The 21,310-nt window shown below is 43.8% G+C and overlaps 2 protein-coding genes across 4 annotated transcripts in view; one reads left to right on the top strand and one right to left on the bottom strand.

Moving 5' to 3' along the window:
* The window catches only part of LOC118793176 (protein FAM171A2-like), a 38,845-nt gene extending 34,914 nt beyond the window's left edge, over positions 1-3,931 (top strand). The window contains exon 8 of the mRNA XM_036551229.1: positions 294-3,931. Within this exon, the coding sequence (XP_036407122.1) occupies positions 294-1,797 (1,504 nt within the window). The 3' untranslated portion in view covers positions 1,798-3,931. The remainder of the gene's footprint in view (positions 1-293) is intronic.
* Positions 3,932-6,939: 3,008 nt separating this feature from the next.
* slc25a39 (solute carrier family 25 member 39) lies at positions 6,940-20,676 on the bottom strand. Of its 3 annotated transcripts, XM_036536630.1 has the most exons (12): positions 20,637-20,676; positions 16,307-16,412; positions 15,699-15,758; positions 15,043-15,093; positions 13,985-14,094; positions 13,577-13,644; positions 12,811-12,935; positions 11,851-12,024; positions 11,419-11,528; positions 10,158-10,239; positions 9,406-9,486; positions 6,940-9,063 (listed from the first exon to the last, which is right to left on the bottom strand). In XM_036536630.1, exons 2-12 carry the CDS (start codon positions 16,401-16,403, stop codon positions 8,945-8,947), a joined length of 1,077 nt encoding a protein of 358 aa, XP_036392523.1. In that variant the 5' UTR covers positions 16,404-16,412; positions 20,637-20,676; the 3' UTR covers positions 6,940-8,944. The 3 variants fall into 3 exon arrangements, with proteins under 3 accessions (XP_036392523.1, XP_036392531.1, XP_036392540.1); XM_036536638.1 differs by lacking the exon at positions 15,043-15,093; XM_036536647.1 differs by lacking the exon at positions 6,940-9,063 and having other exon boundaries at positions 9,410-10,029.
* Positions 20,677-21,310: the final 634 nt, after the last annotated feature.

Raw genomic sequence — 21,310 nt, 5'->3', positions numbered from 1 at the left:
ATCTCAGTGTTATCAATAACATCCAAAGGGCCAGTGCTGGGTTATAAGTAGGCCAATATTTGAAGCTTGAGAATACAGTGCATCTCTTTGCTGAAAATATATTTCTATTGTAGATGTTTAATTTTGCGTGGTATTCAGTTGTTAGTTGTTCAAGGCAAGAATATGTGTGCTTTGAGGAGTTTGGAGAGGTTGCACTTGGCAGACCAGAAAAGGTGCGGCTTACAGTGTTGTAATCATGCAGGTCTTGAAAGTTTGCCTGAAAGCATTTCCTTCCCTCAATTTTGTGTCCCCAGACGAAGGTGTCTAAAGCCACGCCAGCAGCACCGCAAGATGCACGCCTCCTCCCCATTGGACGGCTCCAAGCGGGATCAGGGCACCTCCACCTCTCGCCTCAACCTCATCAGTGGTGGCCACATGGAGACAGCCTCCTCCAATGGCGACATGGATGGCATCAAGTCCGACCTCTCCTCTTCGCACGACTTCCAGAGCTCACGGGAGGAGTTCTTCAGGCACGTCCCCGCCCACAAACTACGCCACTCAAAGGGGGATGCTGCAACGCGGCGTGGCGAGAGCTTCCCCATGAAGGTGACCCGCTCCACTGACACCAACAGCCTGGATCCACCGTTGCTGCAGGATGACTACTCCAGGAGCTACAGCTCCATGGAGGAAAAGGGCAGCACTAGCCGGCGCCACAATGCTAACGACAACCAAGGCTACTCTTCTGACCCCCCGTCGCCTCCTGGCCTGCCGCCACCTTTCGCCGACCACTACCAGGGCCCTAAGCCGGACAGCAAGCCACCTGAATACTCCATGACCCAGCCGGGGGACCACCTGGCTCGGCCCACCTCCCTGAACACCCAACCTGGTCAGCTGATCTTCTGCGGATCCATTGACCAGATGAAGGAGAACATGTACAGGAGTATGGTGCCCACCCTGGTCATCCCAGCCCACTACATGCGCTTGTCCTCTGACTTTTCTGGCATGGAGCAGACGGCAGAGCAGAAGCAGCAACAGGACATGGAAGCCCCCCAGCAACAGCAGCAGGTCCAGCAGCAACAGCAACTGCAGCAGCAGCAGCCCAGCCCGCCCGGAGAGGACCCCGAGGGCCGTGGGTGGGGCCCCAACCCCTCATCAGGCCCCGTCCGCATCCCTGTCCTCTTCAACGACTCCACTATGGCCCAGATGAACGGGGAGCTGCAGGCGCTCACAGAGAAGAAACTGCTGGAGCTTGGGGTGAAGCCGCACCCCCGGGCCTGGTTCATCTCGCTAGACGGGCGCTCCAACTCTCACGTGAGGCACTCCTACATCGACCTGGGCAACGAGCGCAACGGCCGAGGCAGCAGCGACCCCATCCTGGAGTCTGGGGCAGACGTCCAGGAGGGCAAGCCGGCGCCTGCGCTGCACCGCAAGGTAAAGGGCAAGGGCAAAGAGGAGCGCGGGGGTGGGGGCAGTGAGCGCAAGGATCACGGTGGGAAGGCCTACTCCAAGCTGGCCTACCTGGATGACACGGAGCCCAGCAGCAGCGAGAGCCGCACAGCCATGTGCTCACCTGAGGACAACTCCCTCACCCCGCTGCTGGATGAGGCCCCTGAGCCGCGCGGGGCGACCATTCCGCGTCGGGGCCGCAGCCGGGTCAACAGCTCGCGCAGCAGCAACAGCGAGACCCACCGCGACTCCATGACCAGCCCGGAGGACGAGAATGACCCAGATGACAAGGACGACAAGGGGGAGAACAAGAAGAGCCCCTGGCAGAGGCATGAGGAGAGGCCTCTTATGGTCTTTAACGTCAGGAAGTAGGTACGGAGGAGCCCCGTCCAAGGAACCTCAAACTGCTCCTGGATGGGGGGGGGGGGTATGATTCACCCTCCCTCATCCATTTCAGTCTCCTTCAGTGGCACGCTCGTAGGTCCTTACCAAAAAACGAAAGAAAAAGAGCAACGGAACAGCAAATCCCTGATTGTAACGCATCCTGGCAAAAGCACAACAATGTCATAAACCACCTGATATCCAAGATTTGTTAAACTGGTCTGAAAAACCAGTCAGCCTCTTTGTTTTGAAGTGATCGTGTCGACTGCCCCTCTTAATTCCTTAGCCCCCGGCCATCTTTTGAGGAGCATGGATCGTTGTTTCGGTAGGGAGTATCCTCGCATGTGGTCAGTGTTGAAACGTTGAGTTCTTCCCATGTAGGATTAGGCACAGAGAGGACAATGGTGGTAAGAGATGGAAAGGTGAATTGTGGAAGTTTTTTTTAGTATTGTTCCCATATATTGTAAATTGAACTCATTTCTTTATCAAGTCATTTTTGTCTTACAAGATAGCTGTTAACAGAAACAGTGATGATGAGCCATTTTATACTGACTGTGGGCCAGCTGGCCGAATAGAAAGCTTTGTTCCTATGGAAATCAGACTAAACTGTCCCTACTCCAGATGAACAGAAGACAGCACTGGCGATGTAGACATCGAATGGCCTCTTTTTGTTTTAGGGTTTAGTTCATTTTAGTTTGTCTCATTCAAACTCCAGACAGTTGAGAATGGAACAACTAATGCTTTCTGGGAATTTATGATGATAAGCAAGGCCTTCTTTAGAATGTGTGTCTGTGGCCAAGAGGACAACTGAATGACTTTGTGGCATAGTGCAACCGGTTTATTGTTTTTTATTCACTATGGTAAGTGAATTGATGTGTTTGAATCAGAGGAAACTTCAGTACAGTATCCTATTATATCTTAACTTGTGTTCTCATGATCATTGTTTGGAATCACCTCTGCAGCTGACCAACACAGCTTTCAAAACTCCAGGAGATGTTGCCACGGGGACAGTTGTGAACGGTTGTCAGTTTTGTTCCATTTTGTTTTTGGTCATATGGCTGTTTAACCTGTGGATTTGGATGAATTGACTTTCCATCATTTAATGTTAGCCTTTGTTGACATGCACACAAGAGGACATGAATGTTTTCTGTCAACCGTTTTGATAGGTAAGGTTCAACAACTGGAGCTTTTCTACTAAGTTTGCATTACCTTTTCAGGGACTGTCAGTATCAGGTTAACCCAATGATGAGCATGTCTTCTTGAAATATATTCATGAAATTGGGGTCAGATCAAGAGTCACTAAAGCATCATAATGTATCACTGATTCTATTAAGGAGCTAGATTAGGAAAAGGCTCTCAGAAAAGGCTATAACTTAAAGTCTAAAGTTGCCCACCTGGTTATAAAGATAACTAAGTTAACATTTTGTATGTATCTGACAATAAATCAAAGCACAAGATATCCTGTACTGAATCTGGAAATGGGTGGTTGACTGATGGGCTCTCTGTTTGGTTTAGTTTTAAACGGTGACATTTGTGATAGAAAAGGGATCTGTTGAACAAATAGGAACCTTGCAGATGATTCCCTGCTATGGAATTTTGATCCCATTGGTCCTGTGTAACTAAGCTGTACTGTTGCAGACTTGGGAGCAGTTCCTCTGGGTTTACTAGGGAAAAAAATCCTTGAAGGACTTTGCAGGACCATTGTTTTCCTGGCTGCAGGAAAAAATGAAATATAAGAGCTCTTGAAAACAGATCTGTTTACACAGCATTCCCACCAAATTCACCTTTGAGACATACAGTACCTAAGCACTTCTTTGTCTTGTATGTTCTATATTGTAAAGGTAATTGCTCAAAAGCCCCTCAAAAATGTGTCTGCTACACACAAACCTTTTCTTTTTCCCTGAAACATCAACAACCCAAGTACTGCAACAGATGAAAAATAGTGTGACATCACTTTGGGTCATGCGGGTATGCCGCAGTCTGTTCAAGACCTCAATAAAGTCAAAATGATAGAACATTCTATTCAGTAGCTATGAATGTGCAGCAGTTATCCACCGCCTCTGTCTCAATATCTGAAATCCATGCTCCTGTCATCGATTTAGGTAGCCTTCTTGTCCTTCAGCGCAACCTCGGCAGAAAGTGTGCTGTGCATTATCAGAGCGATTACCATATCTGCCCAGGACAGGACAAAGAGTAATGAGAGTGGAAACTGCAGACAAAGAGGATCTATTGTGTGTCCCTCAACATGATGACAGGGGGCGTGGTCACCCAGATTATTGCATGCAAATTAATGTCAGAAGTGCACACCAGTGTTCAGTACTCTTCATAAAATCCATAAAACATTCTCTCCCTCAAGTGCCTTCTTTTGCATAGATATAGTGGCTAGCACTGAAGGCCTTTTCAGCACACGATGAAAGAAGCGTTGTATGTACAACCAAAAGGAGTATATTCAGAGAGACAGCGACAAGTGTGTCAGTTCATGGCTACCTAATGGAATTAAGGCTCACGCACTTCAACAGACCACTTCAGCAGCACCAATTTACTGTGAATGTCATAACTCATACCACAAAATATTGTTGAGTGAAACTGAAACAGGCTTCCGTTTATAAGTATGCATGTACTCTTTAGAATGGATGTTTCATGAGGATTCAAAAATTTCAGATTTAACAAATAAAAAACCGTGTCAAATGTCATCTGGTTCAGAAGCCAAATTTACATGTGAAGAATGGAGAATGCAATATAGAACATGTGGCATAATGCTGCTTTTAGTCACTGTTGTCAAGCACTTAATAAGCACTGCTTTAAAGATTTGATGTTTACAAGTAGACTTCACAGCCAGAATGCCCTCATTGCACAGTTAGCAACAACACTGCCTACTACACCAGCAACTGTGAGTTTGCTCTCATAATGGTGTGCAGAATATGGAATTTTGCCCTTAACACTGAGAGTAAGAACCTGCACTGAGAGCTGCTTGTCATTCCAGTGCTCTGCCATCAGTTAATGAATATAAGCACTGCCTTCCACCTGGTGTGGGAAGCTAAATCCTGCATTAATTTTTGGTCAGACAGACCAAAATGGAAAGTCGCAGTGCTTGAGTAACTTGATGTTTCAAACCTTTGTTTTGAAATGCCAAACTTGACAACCAGTGACATTGAGCCAATTATGAAAACACTTAATTGAGGGTTAAAAGTTTGTGAGGTACCGAGTCTGGTCTCATTGTTAGCTAGCACAAAACTGGACAGACTTCTGTCAACTAGCCCTTCATATAAGCGGTACCATGGCAGGGTAGCTCTTACATAGGACAACAGTGCTACTAATTCAAGCCTAGCAGAATTGTTGTCATTTCCATAGTAGCCATAAACTGACATTCACTTGTTTGGTTACATGGTTTGCTTGAAGGCAAATCTCCAGTAAAATATTTTATAATGTTGTAGGTGACTCTTCAAGCCATTCTCCCTCAAATCATGTAAATGAGTCTTTTTATCTTTCTAAAGTGCTGTCCCTGAGCCTTTGTCAAAGTAGCTGGACATGTAAAGTTGTTGTATATGGTCTGAGAAACTTGGTCCAGTTTGATCTCTTTTACACTGGTGATTTGTGTAGCATTAATTGTAACAGTCATTATGTTTCCATTTGAGGGAAGAAATTAAATGTAAAATCTGATATGAATAATAAAAACGAGTTCAATAATTTGAATTATGTGACAAAACATGACAGTACAGAAATGCAACCAGGAGAGTACAACTGGAACTTCGAGTATCTTAAATTACTTTTGAAATCTAATGAAAACAGCCAAGATGAGGCTGGAGCTGCTGACTACACTGCAATAGCACCTGTTAGAGATTAGGGGTAATTTATAAAATGTACAGCCTTTGAGATACCACCTGCACCCATAACACAGAGCTTTAAGAGCCAACCTATCATAACTTCATTCAGAATAGAACAGACTGAGACTTCAAATGTTGAAATGTGGAAAGGGGGGGGTCACATTTTTCAGCTGAGAAACTGGAACAGAAAATGTGGCTGACCCCCTCATGCACCATGCCCTTTGCCCTTTTAGGCTAGAGAAAGAGCAGGAGGAGGGGGCTGACTGTAACATTTTAGCCACTTGGCCTTGAGTGGATTACAGTGGAGTTTTCTTTTTTTGGTCTTTACTTCAGTAGTACCAACCCATCTTCTCTGTGTAGATGTACATATTTTTGTGAAGGTTGTTGACGTGTTACAAATATCTGCTGCCTCACCTGATATCTGCATCTCTTTTTTCCGGTGCCTTAGATTATGTCACCTGCCCCCACATCACCTGCTGTCACCGTTTGTTTAAAAATCAGATTTTTTATTGGATCAGTTTTAAAAAGACAGCATAAAATGTATGTATAAACACGGTCAAAACAAAAATATGCATATGATCGCTCAGTAAAGTATTTATGGTTCAGAAATGAAATCATTATTGTACCGCTGGAGTGATTATTAGTGAATTACGCCGCAAGACTAAAACTGCGAGACTAAAACTGGCAGAATGTTTGGGCAAAATACCAATGAAGTTATTAAAATAACTAAAAAATGAGAAAGCATATGAATACCTTCATTTTGAAGTTATCCTGACAGAAAATCCCATAAAATGGCCTCCCACAGGGCAGTAACACATTTCTCCATTAGATGGTGCCATCAGGCAGAACAGGAGTGGTGGTCCTTGCTTTGCCATGAACAAGCAGAATGGAACTGTGAAACGCTTGTGCGAGGCTGTTGATCTGAATTTTCGTTTTCATTAGAATGTGTGGCGAACTTTTGAGTGATGAAATGTCACTTTCCATCTGTTAGCAAAACAGCATATGTTGTGCTGAATGTTTGACATAACAAATGCCATTTATTTCCTTCATCCCTTTTTTATTTTTTGGTGCAATCTTTATGCCTGTTCTTAATAATGTTAATATACAAAGATTAAAGCATTTAACATGTTTGAGTTATTTCTCCTGTCGTGAACTTGTTGCATGTACATACATGCGAGACACATCTCTCAAATCAGTCTACAATAAACCGTGAAGCTAAATAAGTAAATCACTATCCTTTTTCCCTCAATTTAGAAAAACAAAGTGACCCCAGGGGAAGAAGTTCTATAGTGAAGAATGAGAGCACATCTTATCAAATAAGGTCTTTATTATTCTTAAGAGCTTACATTCAAGTATGGCAAAGTAAATAGTCAAGGACCATTAAAAAAAATAAAAATGCAAGTCACTGAAAAATACAATCTCATGAAAGGACAGTCCTGCCCTATGCATTGTTCCATAGATGAGTGTTTCCACATAACCCAGTGACAGAGAACTTTCCACAGTCTTTGAATATTTCTTCAGAACTTCACAAAGCATTATACAAAAGACTAGACTTTCAAAATGACAAGCTGAATAAGGCTCCTCAGACAAACAACCAGTGATTGGATCAACTGATACAAAACATCCATCGTAATCATACACCTATTTAAATCAGAACAAAAAGTTTATCATCAAACTATCTATCTATGAACAGCAGCAGTGACTTTGTCACAATTATCCAAGGTTACGCTGCAGTTGCCGAAAACTAAACATGCATACTGCACCTATGGGAGTAAAAAGTAAAGCGCAAACTGCTGTTCTCTGAAAGTGAATACTGGTTCTTGCTCGACTTGCAACCAAAATACAACTGCTTGTCAGTTCTCACATAAGCTAGCGCCATGTTTAACTTAACTTTACCCATTTAATAGAACTTGAGCCAAAAGAGTTTGGAACGCACCAGAGCTGGGTTCACAGTGGGTGGGTTATTGATCGGAAGTGGTGAAGATGATGCACCTGAACAACACAGGTTAAACAGTTTAATACAAGGCTGAGCAGGCAGGTTCCACTCCACTGTCTCAGCACACTGGCCGTCCACTATGCCCACACACAAAATGAGAACATGCACTTTCAAACATAGCTTTTCCACACTGTAGAACTGGGTGAGGAAACAGTTTCTCTCAGACCTTCCTCAACGGTACCGGACAAAAAAAAAAATCAAAAGAACAGCAGTGGACATTGCAGAGTAAAACCAGCTGACCGGTTCCAAGGCTCCAATATCATCTATTCACTTCTAAACAAAAACGAATGTTCAATTCAGCATAGGTTCTTGGTCAAGGCTTCTGTGCCGCTTTTCCAGTGTCACGCAGCCACATGACAGATCAGCGCAAGGTAGCTGACATCAGAGGCCAACTATCCATTTGCATTGAGGTCTTGCTGCCACCACATGCAATGCGTCCTTTAACTGTCCTGTCTCCATGATGCAGAGGTTGACAGCAGTGCCAACTGGTTCCAGCAACCAGGGCACAGCATCCCAGAGGTGAGTGGGTGGAATGTCTTGTTTGTCGCAGGTGTGCATGCATGTCTTTAACCACCGCTGACCTCACAAGACAAGGCCATGTCTCAGTGTTATTCCAATGGTGGGCCACCAGCTGGCATTGCGGAGCAGAGATGGGAAATCTTTAGTAACATGCCAGGTAAAAGGCACACCGATCTTGTAGTGAGAGGAAAACCAACAATTCCTTGGTCAAAAAGCATGCAGCTTTGTTCAAGTCATTTTACCTTTTCAATCCGGGTGCAAAGAACTGCACAAGCCAAACAGTTTGAAATGCCACTACAGCTGAAGGAGCCTGGCTAACCCAGGGGCCACATGGAAACAGTCGGCCAGATGGTGTCCTAAAATGCGTTCATGCAGACTTAGGCTTAGGCAGTCTCCTGCCTGTAAGGTTCACAATGTATTAGCCTGATGTCTATTAGCTCTGTCCAGAGAGCTTCAGGGTAGATGTTCAACATCTAAACACCCCCAAGTTCCCATAAACAAAAATTAAATTATACTATTCAATAAAAGTATGCCTGCAGGCATAGAGGGACCCTTTCAAGTTTCCTGCTGAAAAGCTTCAATACAGAGTTCTGTTGTTCTGACCCAGCTAACATATATAGTCAGTGTCACTGCAGTAATACACACTGCTACAATGCTAAGGGGATGCTACATGTTAAACTGGGCACTCCTTCTAACTGTGTTAAAATGGGCTGATTGTGGTGTTGGATTTAAACTATTTGGATAGGTAATGATGTGCTGTCCTGTATCAGCTCACAGTGGGATGAAGAGGGTGTCAATCTCACACCCCCTGCAGTGCACGTTCCCGGTTCAGCTTCTGGAAGAAGGTTTTCCCAAACTCGTAGGTGCTGATCATGACCGCACAGGCAGGGGCCACCTTGACCAATCTGGGCAGGAAACCTGGTCGAGAAAGAGACAGAGCCTTTAGTTCTACCCCATGGTCCATTACCATCTGAGCTGGCTGGCCTCTGGTAGCACACAAGGGAGCTCAAATGCATGCCTCTGGCATGAGCTGGCATCTATACATTTGCATTCACTTAAGTGTCTATTACAATTAACAAATTCATGTTAGTAATACCATATCTAGCAGGGGAATGTACAAGAATTTGTCTAGGAGTAACTATTCCCTCAGCTTACAACATCTAAGCCTCACCCCCGGCAGACAAAAACATGTATGCCGTTTATACTTTGTCAAGTATTTCCATGCTATGCACCAATAATAGATAGATCCCAGGCGCTCACCTGCAAAGAGGCCCCTGTAGCCTGACTCAGCCCAGATCCTCCCCATGATGTGCCAGGTGGATGAGGGCTTCTTAGCTGGGGCTGTGAGGGAGAGGAGAGGACAGCGCAGTTAGATGCTGTATGTTGGCCTTACTGTTGCGTGATCAGAGAGGACAGGAGGGGGGGCGCCGTCTTCACTCCTTTCTTCTTTCCCTGTGTTCCTTGTGCAGACTCTGTGAAGGTACAGGCCAAGCAAAACAGGGTTAGCAAGGATCTTAATTTAAGCCCTCTTTTGGCCCTGCCCCCATGCATCCATCAGCACAATGGACATATGGCCTTTCTTCCCATACAGCCAAAAAAAAAAAAAAAAAAAAAAACCCTAGCAAAACAAGATGAAGACAGAAGCCTTTGTCTTGTGTGGCCAAGTCCCGGTGGTAGCATCTGCTACAGAGGGCAGGGGTCTCTCATGTACAGCATGTCACGCCGTTCACAGTGCAACACTCCTGCGCACACTAGCTAAGCAAAGCTGCTGTCTTCTCCGTGGGGAACAGTTGGTCACCTGTCTGGGAGGAGGGGGGTCGAAACAACACCCTGACTACAGCCCCGACCCCCGCAGTCCGCCACGCCGCAGCCGCCGCCCCCTGTCTGAGAGAAGGGAGAGAAACCGGGAGAGAAGGTGAGTTCAGAGACGGGGTGGGAGGGGGAGGAGCTGAGAGAGGGCAGAGTCCCACTGGGGAGCTATGCCACACCCCTCGGCCACCAGGCGACTTTACCTGCAAGCGTCTCCATCTCTCCCAGCTGGATCTGCCTCCGCGTCTTCACCACGTCGAAGGGCAGGGTCATCACTGCTGCCACCTGGGATGGGAGGGACACCCAGGCTGTCACGACAGTGAGCACTTACGTCTGACTATCACTTGCAGTCCAGAGCTCAGGGTCCACGACCAAAGTTTAGTGCTGTAGCTTTACGTATTAGGTGGATTAAAAACAACAGTTGCTCTGATGTTCTGAAATCCTATCACTTTATTCGCAAGCAAAGCTTTCTTGCACTGAACCCCCACAAACAATTGGAGTACAGCAGGTATTACTCCCAGAGCTAAACCACATTCCTAGAATTTCAGCTTGAATGCACTTCATTCCTCGAAAGGTGTTGTGGCTATGGGGGGGGGGGGGGGGGGGGTACCACAGGCTACAACTCTCTGTGAGATGACTTGTATTGCTTGTTGCCAAGTGCCACTTGCAAATGACATTGGGGCTGAGATCAGACAGAGTAAATGTCATATGAAGCCTCGACCAAGGGTGGGTCTTATTTGTGCAAGGGAGTCAAAGTCTGGTATGGGCCAAGGACTAAGTTATGTCACCGTTTTGGCCTTGTTCTCCTTTTCCCGCAGAATGGGGTCAATTCTCATTCTTTCAACTTCCTCATTACCCATTCCCCAACCGGTAATTAAAATGCCATTTCACATCTCTATCAAGAAACAGTAAGCCAGCGAATCCGATAGCCTCTTCATGGACATGCTCAAAATAGGTTTGGATCAAACAAACACTGAAGGGAAAGTACTAAGTTGTTTATTGAAGAAAATCATTATTTCAACATGTCCCATAATCAAACAGCATAATTACTGATAACAATAATAAAGTGGATGCTTAAAACACCGGTTTCAAATCATGAAATTATACACACAACCCTTATCAAAAACAAAACTTCTGTCACTCTCACCTTTGAACTGCTGGATACATGTACTCTCTCTGTCAGAAGAATCACAGACATATCTGAATGGACTTTTCTCTATTTCTGTTTCTTTGTGCTTTTACTTGGGAGTTTATATGCATTTTCTTTCCATACCAGTTTACACTGACAGACAATGTAGATATCCTGTGCTGCTATTGCCAGGTATTAAAGGGCAAGAACCGGCTGGGTGACCGCTCTATATTGGTGCTGGCTAAGGTAACTAACTGCTGTAAAGCAGTCTAGGATCCTGGAGAGGCGCTATACTAATGCTGCTTTTATTTATTAATTATAATTATTATACTCACCGCCCCAGAGATCGCCCCGGCGACAAAGCTCATCATGAAGGTGGCCTCTGTAACCCTGTAGCCCACACACAGCTGGGCCTTCACCAGCTCGTAGTTAAACCAGTACAGGGCTGGAAAGCGCAGGACAGACTGCCGTGAGTATCAAAGTATGAAGTCAAAGTTCATTTCTTAGATCTCAGGAGCCAACCAGAACCTAGAGCACTTCTTTTTCCACAGGTAATCAGAAATGTTACTGCAAAATATCACTAATGCAAAACTGCTGCATCTACAGTTTACCATACTGCCACAGTGTTTTACGTTAAAGTCTTTTTCTTTGTTAGAAGCACTTAAATGTAGAATCCTCTACTGAGAAAGTGCTACGGTCTGTCATTGAACGCTAGACAAGGGTAACTTAGTGCAATGTAGGCTGCAGTTAGGTGAAGTTGGGGTCACCTGAGAAGGGTACATCCCGTAGAACGGTGGGGCCCCAGCCCCTCCACAGGGACAGCCATCCGTCCTGGGCCACAGCAGAGCGGATGCACACCCGCAGGTCGCTGTAAGACAGCTGCCGCGACTGCATCTTGGTGCGCACCAATTCCAGGGGGCTGATCACAGTCACAGCCCCCACTGAAACGCAGAGAGGAGCATGACTTGCACACACCCCCATCCATACACCCAGACACAAACATGTGAACACACAGGCATGGACACAATAAACACTACCAGCCTCATGAGCAAGGACTTTTGGTTTACTTCATCCACAAAGGGCATCTGGTCTTTACTCCCGGGAATGGATTTGCCTTTTTTTGATCAATCCGTTTGTCTTAGTAAGATTCACAGGTTTTGCACTGGAGGGCTGCTGCTTGTCTACCTAAGCACCATAATCACATATTGTTCACACTGTGCTAACTGCAGCCAGATCCTCAAGAATACAGAATTCATCCATTCCATAAACATTTCACAGTTGGGGTCGCAGTATACAGGAGCCAAAAGATCAAAGAAATTCTGTGAATTGTGAAAATAATTATATAACTATTAAAATACCTTGAGGCAATGCCAATCACACAAGAGAAATTAATCTACCCCCTCTTTTTCTTTGGCTAATTTCATCGAGAGAAGCCAGATCAAATGTGAAATTACATTTGGCAAGAGCCCTGAAGGGAACAGTGAGTGACAGAAAAAAGAAGTGGCCTTTAGCAAGACAGACTGTAATTCAGTATATTTATTGTGTTTAGTATAGTGTTTACACACTGCAGTTTGGAGCTGGAAAATATTCTACACTGCAGTATCCCTGGACATTCACCACAAACGTGAGTTGGTGATGGTGTCACAACATTTACTAAAACAACATTTCAAATCTGTGCCTTATTTTCTTAAATCAGCTAGCTCACTTCAAGCCTTGAACTCACTCACATCTGGCTAGTCCTCCAGCCACAAGGGGGACCTGACTCCCCTGGTAGCCCATCCCATAGCGCAGGAAGTCCCTCAGCTGGTCGTAGCAGGTGAAGTAGATCACTGTGGCTGGCACTGCCATCACTCTGAACAAGCAGGACAAAGGGGACGCATGGTCACTTTACTGCAGGCAGCCATCACAGTACATATGCACGTCATTCCTTGCCTCCTGCAATCATCTGAGGTGCTGCTATGGTGACGTTGATATATATGTTTTCACATAGCTTCTTTACCCCTGTCAACAAAATCTTTTGTTCTACTCATACTGTCATTTTACATTTTTAAGATTAATTTCAGTAAAATGGAAAACTGATCCAAATGCAAACACTTTCCAGGAACAGCCGATGGCAAAAGTTAATTTTAGCCTGTTCCATTGTGTGTTTGACGTCACGAACTAACAGCTTCAAATAACTCCACACAGCATGGTTACTCTTATCCTCGTCTGCAGAGCTGAAGGTCCCTGAGGCCAAATGTAGTCTTTCATAATACGGGTGGTGATCAACATTTACCACACTGTGTTTTGTCAGTGAGAAGCATTGCCTCTCCTGCGGATTAGGAAGAATGCAAGAACACAGCTCTTTTGTGCCTATCACCACGTCTAGAGCTGATTGTTCCTCACAGAATATTTTGTCATTCCAGGTAAAACATGGCATGACAAAAGCAGCAACAAATCACATTCTTCATCTGCATGATTCCATTGTTGAGGATGTGAGCAGCGTGCACTTACAGCGTTGGAGGCAGCCCACTCCACAGAGACCTCACTCCCTCGTAGCGCGTGATCTTCACAAACGCATCCTGCACAAACAAGGCAGTCAACAGGGTATACCGTGAGGCCTTTCCAAGTTTACCACTGGCAATTACTGCAGCTCAAATGATCACACCTGGGTATAGTGTTTCATTGCCTTGCAACAACAAAAACACAAAATACCTTGGCTACCATCAGCATAGCCTTTTACATTGAGATATCAAGACATCCACTATCCTGTAGCCTAGGTAAAACCAAAATTACTACAAGAGCAAAACTGAGCACGTACTATGGAGTAAAAAGCTCAAAAACAGTGCATTGTTATCAGGGATATCAAGGACTGTGGAAGGTGGGAGCTTCTCAGGGTTATACCAGTTTGTTAGGGCTTACCAGGGTCCCGCTGAAATGTGTGGGGGTCTTGTACCAGCTGGTGCAACTCGTGCCATTCTGACAGACGTAGATGTGGTCCATCAAGCCATTACAATACAGGAAGCATTTCCCTGCAAGCACAGCACAGATAAGCACAGCTGCAAAGAAAGCTCATATTGTTTTGTTGGGTAGCCAATTACACTCATCCCTATGTGCTGCCAGCCAATCTCTGCCAGAGATAAGGCACTGTGAATTATTAGCTCATCACGACAATGTCCGGACACACTAAATAGGTCTATGTCATAACACACCTGTGGTTTACATAATCCTCCGTGAACTGAGAGGGTTGTTTGCTCTATTTTATTTTATCTGAGTAACAGTTTAAACACAGACAGTCCCTCAGAGCGTGATCCTAAATATGTTAGCTAAAAAATATCAGCTCTGTGGCATTGACCAGGGAGACAAACAGAAACAAGCTCAAGGTTTTTCAAACTAACTCCAGCCAGCTTTTACCAAACGGCATTAACACTAATTTTACCATTTATTTTGCTTTGATTTCAGCAAGATAATCTTTGACAAAACATCCAAATATGTTTTAAAATACTACCAATGGACTGAAATACTGCTGATTCGCTGCACTGCGTACAGACAGCTTCAGTGATGTAGAAAGTTGTTTGGTTTAACACAATTTTTTTCCTCAAATACCAGTTTACTTTTTCTATGATAGGTCAGGCATGGAGCAAATTATGAGGATTTCTCTTGCCCTTTATACTTAGAGAGAGGAGTTCAGTGCATCCCCTGAGCATATCACTGAATCACAGGAGGTAAATTAAGCCAGGGTAGCAGTCAGTCCCCACTCTAATACAGTTCTTATCTCATATGCTGTGCTTCAAAACTTCATAGGGCTATGCTTAAAAAAAACAAAAAACAAACACATGATACCTTCCATACATATCAGCCAGCTGTGATCGTGGTACGTGTGCCTGCCATGTTAGCCAAGCTGTGCAAGCACCACAGCAGGCATATGTTAGAGGCTGGCAGATCACTTGCTGCTAGCATAAGAAGCGACATATACTCACACTTAGTTGGACGTATAACATTGCTCCAGGGCACAGAGTCAACAGCCAAAGCTGCAAACAAACAAGCAAAGGGTGAGCGAAGAGGGGGGGTAAAAAAGAGCTTTCTTCTGCATTAGCTGAAGTATCCAATGTGTCTTCTTCACATGAACACTGAGCCACTGTTATACACTCAGTGTATATCACATTGCAGCCATTAAACTTTTTTCCTCCCAACAAAAATTACCTCACCTCCTCTTTCACTCAGCGCTTACGTAACATGTAAAAGTTGCAGTAATTACCCTACCCTGCCCTGAGCTTGAAATATTTACAATCAATGAGGTTCAGAGCAATTTATGTAACTACAGCTGCCAATAAATGTTGCATGCAACCAGGGATGGGAATATTCATAGCTGGTCCTTGCATTTCATAGGGCTATTACATATATTGTGGTAATATCCCTTGTCTGCAACCGGGTCTGAGGAAGTTACAATACATTATGCAGTAAAATCTGAAATCTTGTCAAAGGAAATGCAATAAAGCAATATCTGACTGTGAGATGAAATAGCTGCAGGGTGGTGGTGGGAGGGGTGGATGTAAATAATGCTAGGATAAGCAATTCAAAAACTTGGCAAAGCACTGCAGTTTTATATTGCAAATGGGAGGTTAGCATTCAGTACCTTGATAGAATGGTGACCTCTGCGCTTGCAGTCTTATCTTCACTACATCCAGTGGTGTGACTGCAGGAGGAGGAGAAAGAGTGAGATTCTAGAAATGCAGCTGCACTAAAACCAAGTCTCCACGAGTGATCTTTTTAGCAGTTAAGCCAACAAAATGTCCCATCACTGCCAGCCTTGCAAAAATGGGTTAATGCTGTATCAGCTAGCATTACCTCATTCCAGATAACTCTGTGACCAAGTAACTTGATGCTTTCCAACCCCACTTCTCAAATGTCCAGACATACAGTTTCACTGGGCCCACTGTGTAATTCATACTATGCACAACCATATGAGGACAAAATAAAAGGTGTGTCTTAACTAACACACAGAAAAATCTTAACCAATATTGTTTCTGAGGGAGGAGAATCTGTACTGCCTTTTTTATGATATCTGCCGTCACAAGTAACATCCAAATGAGGTGGTCAAGCATGGATTTCGAGCACTTGTGGGTTTGTGTGCGCCATCACATACAGATTGACTTATCAGATGAGACTGGTGTGACATCATGGCGACCCTGTCAAATCCTCATAGTCCCAGTCTGACCCCTGTGAAAAGACGTCCATTCTCACCGAACAGGGAGGTGAGGAGAGCGCCGGTCCCAGAGGCCAGCATCTGCTGCACTGGAGTGATGCCCCCAGAGGGGCCGACGGCAACTCGGTCCCCCATCCGGACACCCTGCACACAAGAGTACACAGTGACATCAGCAATTGCTCTACAATTACTCCGCTACTCTACAATTACTTGATGAATCATGAGTTCATCCTCTTCAGTAGTCACTTAGGCTGCTTCACATAAGGTCTGCACTTCATCGCAGATGTTTGTGCTCAACTTGGTTTTACACAAATTTTAGGGCACAGCCAGTCTTCTCACCTTTGGCACTGGAATTCAAGTCTATTGCCTTCACTTACATGGTAAACAAGGCTTGAGAAATGTGTTTAATCTCACATTAGGTACACAAGATACACACTACTCAAAACTGACAAGAAATATGCAATGTTACTTCCAACACTGAACTACAGTTCCCAACATGTGAGTGCACTGCTCAGAAGAGAGTGGAGCATTCAAGAAAGCACCTCACTGAAGCCAGAACACTTATTTTGTTTAAAAACATGAACAACAAATCCCCCAAAACAGAGGAACTGCTGCTAAATGTACATTTTGTGCACATTCTGTTCCACACTGCTGAGCATAAGACAGCTCACATTGTACCTCAGTGTAGCCAATGGTAAAAGCAGCCAGTTCATCAATAGTTCATCAATGTGCGTACAAATCTCCATGTAGCTCACTTAGCTTTCATAACTGTTGAATACCATGAAGTAAACACATACATACACAAAATCCAAATTCTAAGAGGATTTTTCCAAATTCCCGATGTTTTTCACCCGACACATCAGTACTGAGGAAATGGGAGGAGAATGCGTGTCCCTCTATCAGTGGCATTTTCATTTTCAACCTCACTAACCCTAACTAAACTTTGTGGATTACTTGTGGATGAGTACAGTACTTCCTACCCAGACTATGTTTACTCCAGAACTGGTTTACAAATCCACCTCTATACAAGAGGTGAAGTGCCTGCAATTTGCTTGGGTTTCACAACAGCCCCAGTATCCTCACTCTGAATCAACAAAAATTTGAAAACAGGGACTTTATTCTATTATGGGAAGTGCAATTTGTGAGGACTACAGCGTAGGGTCTTCTGGGAACTTAACAGGCCCACTATCCCCTCTTGACTCAGGGGCATGAGGCAGCACAAGCATGATGCTGCAATTCCCCTTATGGCCCTACTGAGACTATGGAAAGTCAGCGGATAAGCCCAAGGTCCGATAATGGAAAAGGGGCTTAAGTGCTGCTTTGGCCCGCATTCGACACTTCCACTACCTGGTGCTGAGCTCAGCACAGTATTCAACCTGACCTTTGCAATGGAGTAAGGTTTTAATTAGCTTTTAGGATGAAGACACTATTTTAAATGTTGTTTTGTTCACTGAGGGACCCGGGGGAACTTTTCTACTTTTTCCACTCAGGCCTTCAGTCACTGACTGAATTCCTGAAGCACAAGCTTCCTCCACTGAGAGAAAACCGCAGCAGCTGCTTTTCTTTGCCCATCCTGCATGTGTTGTTTGTTCCCCCCATTGGTGGTCATGATATCAGAACATTCTTACCGGTACAGCCTGTACACCGCCAGAGGCTGCATGTTCCTGAGGGAACACAGGCTACTTTACAACAGGGGTTAACCAAGTGAAGGCTACATTCATACCAACACACAGAACTGTAAGTACAGCTGCAGCATTCAAAGTCAACTGCTGACAATACAGCCCTTTGATAATTGTAAATCTCACATGAGTCGTAAATTCTCATTTTTATCATAACATAGCTCAAACTAAAATGACATACAATTAAGCAGGCCTAAGTCAAATCGGATTCATGTTGATAAAAACATGAATATGTATATTGAAACACAGGTAAACTTTACAAAATGTATTGCTAATGTCATTTAATGTATGGGTAGGGTAACAACTACTGAAGTGTTAGTTGCAGTTTGCAGGGCAACATGAATGCTAATCTACATTGCAGGCTCAAAACTTCAAAATGTAGTCCTTCCATGTTGAGGGGCGTAGCACCAAGCAATACTGTCATGGTGCAGATGAGACACCTTGATAACTTATCTGCAGCCTGCATTGCAAGGGATGGGAGGGCTGCCAGTATGTTTACACCCTACATACAGTTTGAGACTCTGACTAAAGTATACTTCACTGGCAGGCTGGACAAAAAGCACAGGGACATGACATCCTGAGCTATACCGCGAAAATTAAACCAAATTTATTTTAAGATGAAGACTAATTAGATCGAGAGAGTCTTAAGTTTTGGAACTGGTGGCAGAGGGTAAATGGTGTAAAGTTAATCAGACTGAAAAGTGAAGAGCAGTATGGCCAAAACACACATGTTCCTATGTTACCAAATACTTTAATTCTCATCTTCACCTCAGCTACTGTCAGCACAGTTATTTTGGACATTGATATCTGGGAGAAGATAGAGATGTATAATTTGCTTAAGTAAATAAACAAACGTACATTGCTAGTGTGTGATTGAAATGCAGGTATTAAGTAATTTTATAGGGTTATCTATTTTGTGTTGCACTTCAGTCTTGGATTTAACCACCAGCCCATTTTGTCGACCTGTTTTTTTTCCGGATGAACAATATACAGACAGGTGAACTGGAACCAACTGGTTCTGATGCTGAACAGTTCGAAGCTTTCTCGGCCGTTTCTTCTGCAGCGCGGCCGTACTGCAAGCATGTCAAGTAAACACAATATAGCGCAAAATAGGGCGAATGAGTCGTGCATGTGCTTCACCAGACAGTCACGTTCCTCTCCGCCTGGTCGTGACAATTCCGTGCGCAGTACATCCACTGGTGTTTTTGTTCCTTTGTCTCAAAAACCCGTAACTCGCTCCCTGCACTTCCGTTCTCTTCCCATCCCCCCAGCTCGCACTAGCTGACTGCAAAAACAAGCCTGCTCACAGAAGATTTCCTAAAACACTCACTGCTTTCATAGGTGCCAATGGTATTGAGCGACCACGTTTCAAATTCGGCAGATTTTCTCAGGCCAAAAGCTGGTTGATTTGTCTTTGAAGTGCAGTTTTTGCACGGCCATTCAACAGAATTGCTCAATAACAGCTCTTTTTACTTCAGTCAGAAATCATTATGAGACCCAAATGTTATCCCCAGTAAACTTGCAGAATAGACGGCCTTTTTACTACGTAGTCATGTTATTGTGTAAATGTAACCTGGTCCGATCTGTACAACTGCATTGGTAAGTTGACAGATACTTAGACAACGCTGCAATGAACCCGAATTTGAGTTGTTTCGTGTGAGCATGTTGTATACTTTGCTGCTGCGTTTACTAATCTTAACACTGTTGATTAAGTCAAGATCATATTTGTTGAGTTATCTCATTTAAGCATCTCCATATATCGCACAGCACTGGTCACAGCTCATTTGGATCATTAAAAATTATTATTGATAATGACAGTACAAATCATCATCATTAACAACAACGTATTAAGTGTATTAAGAAAGCCCTAATAACGTTATCTGTTCCTCATGTGTGGCAAAACTGGAGTAACACCTGCAAGCCATTTCAAAGTCTCATGTTTATCTGGTGGTAGCTAGGAGGCGATCTTTACCAAGACAACTATATAAATAAATTTGCTACGTTTGCTGTGCAGCAAGCTATATTCCATCAACATAAGAGGAAAGCTGACTAGCAGCACAAGCAAACTAAAGTAGTGGATGGGCAATACTGACAAAAATTACAAGTAGCATTTCAGTAAGGCAGTTATATCGACGCAGTCAAAATGATAAAGCAATGTTACAAATAACATTCATTCAATCACAAAAATAAATTGACCGAGAACCAGATTAGCTACTAGCGAGATAAATAGCCTCTATGGAATTTTTCGTGTTTTATACCATTCCTACTTTCAACCCCTGTTACCTAATTGTTGTTAGCTAGCAAGGGGCTAATAATAAGCTAGTGAGTGTAACATACAACCGTTGCTAATTAGAACAGTAAATGCAAATATAGCTGTGTATTACGCACGAGGGCCTACCATCTTGACTAGACAACAGAAGAGTAGCGAAGTGTTAGCTAAGTTATCCCTTAAAATTCAACTCAAATCGATGCTTTAGTGATTTGTTAGTTAGCCAAATTACCGAGCAAAAATGATTTAATACAAACGTTCTATTTGCTAAGTAGCTATCCAACTACCAAATTAACTAATCAGAGGTATCTGGTTGTCAGCTAGCGAGTTATGGGACTACTCCAACACAAACTAAAGCTCTCTGTCGTTAGCTAATTTTACCTATAAACAGCTCATCTAATATTAACCGCCTTTCCTTACCTTTCTTTGTTCAGTCTAAGAGGAGATGGTTCCTGTAAATATTAACAGTATTCGGAGCAGATTCATCTCCCCCGATTCCAAATATTCACTTTTCATGCTGCCCGCCTTCCCTGCTGCAGCTACCTAGTCTTAACTGTAACGATGACTGTTGTTTTCTAGCAAGGCTTTTCCGAAGCTAGTCCGCACGACAATGACCTTACTCGGGGTTGGATCCGTTTATGGCATGCTGCCATTTTTAAACCAAATTAGTATTACATAACGTAGTCGGCTAGCATTATGCTTACTGATACTGTGTCTGTTCTGTGAATGTCATAGTTTTTTTTTTTTAGAAATTATGGACAACAGTCCACAGTCAAGATATGATTCGTAGGGATTGTTTCATCCGATAGTTAGCTCGCAATGCAGCTAAACCAGTTAAAGGGATTACTTTAGTAATTCCTCCCGCACATACGTAATGTGTAAACAGTTACGTAATGTTGACATAAATAAACGTGTTAAAATTATTAAGTTAAAGGACACAGTTGACACAAAAATTTCTAATCGTTCTATCGGTGATCCCGATGCATTTGTGGGATGGAGCTCCCTCCGCTGTTGAAAAAAGTAAATGTAATACGTTCTGATTAAACCAGCTGGGCCTAATCAAAATGTTATGCTGAAACTTCATAGTTGTAGAG

This window comes from Megalops cyprinoides, chromosome 1, assembly GCF_013368585.1.
Source record: "Megalops cyprinoides isolate fMegCyp1 chromosome 1, fMegCyp1.pri, whole genome shotgun sequence".
Lineage (NCBI taxonomy): Eukaryota > Metazoa > Chordata > Actinopteri > Elopiformes > Megalopidae > Megalops > Megalops cyprinoides.
This window is presented reverse-complemented; position numbering and strand designations above follow the sequence as displayed.

What these genes read in the sequence shown, in the direction of transcription:
- slc25a39 (XM_036536630.1), bottom strand. Translation starts at nt 16,403, where the DNA reads ATGGGGGACCGAGTTGCCGTCGGCCCCTCTGGGGGCATCACTCCAGTG. An exon ending in TGTTATACGTCCAACTAAGT is followed by an intron (nt 14,095 to 15,042) that starts GTGAGTATATGT and finishes CTGTGCTTGCAG; the next exon opens with GGAAATGCTTCCTGTATTGT. An exon ending in CACATTTCAGCGGGACCCTG is followed by an intron (nt 13,645 to 13,984) that starts GTAAGCCCTAAC and finishes TTGTTTGTGCAG; the next exon opens with GATGCGTTTGTGAAGATCAC.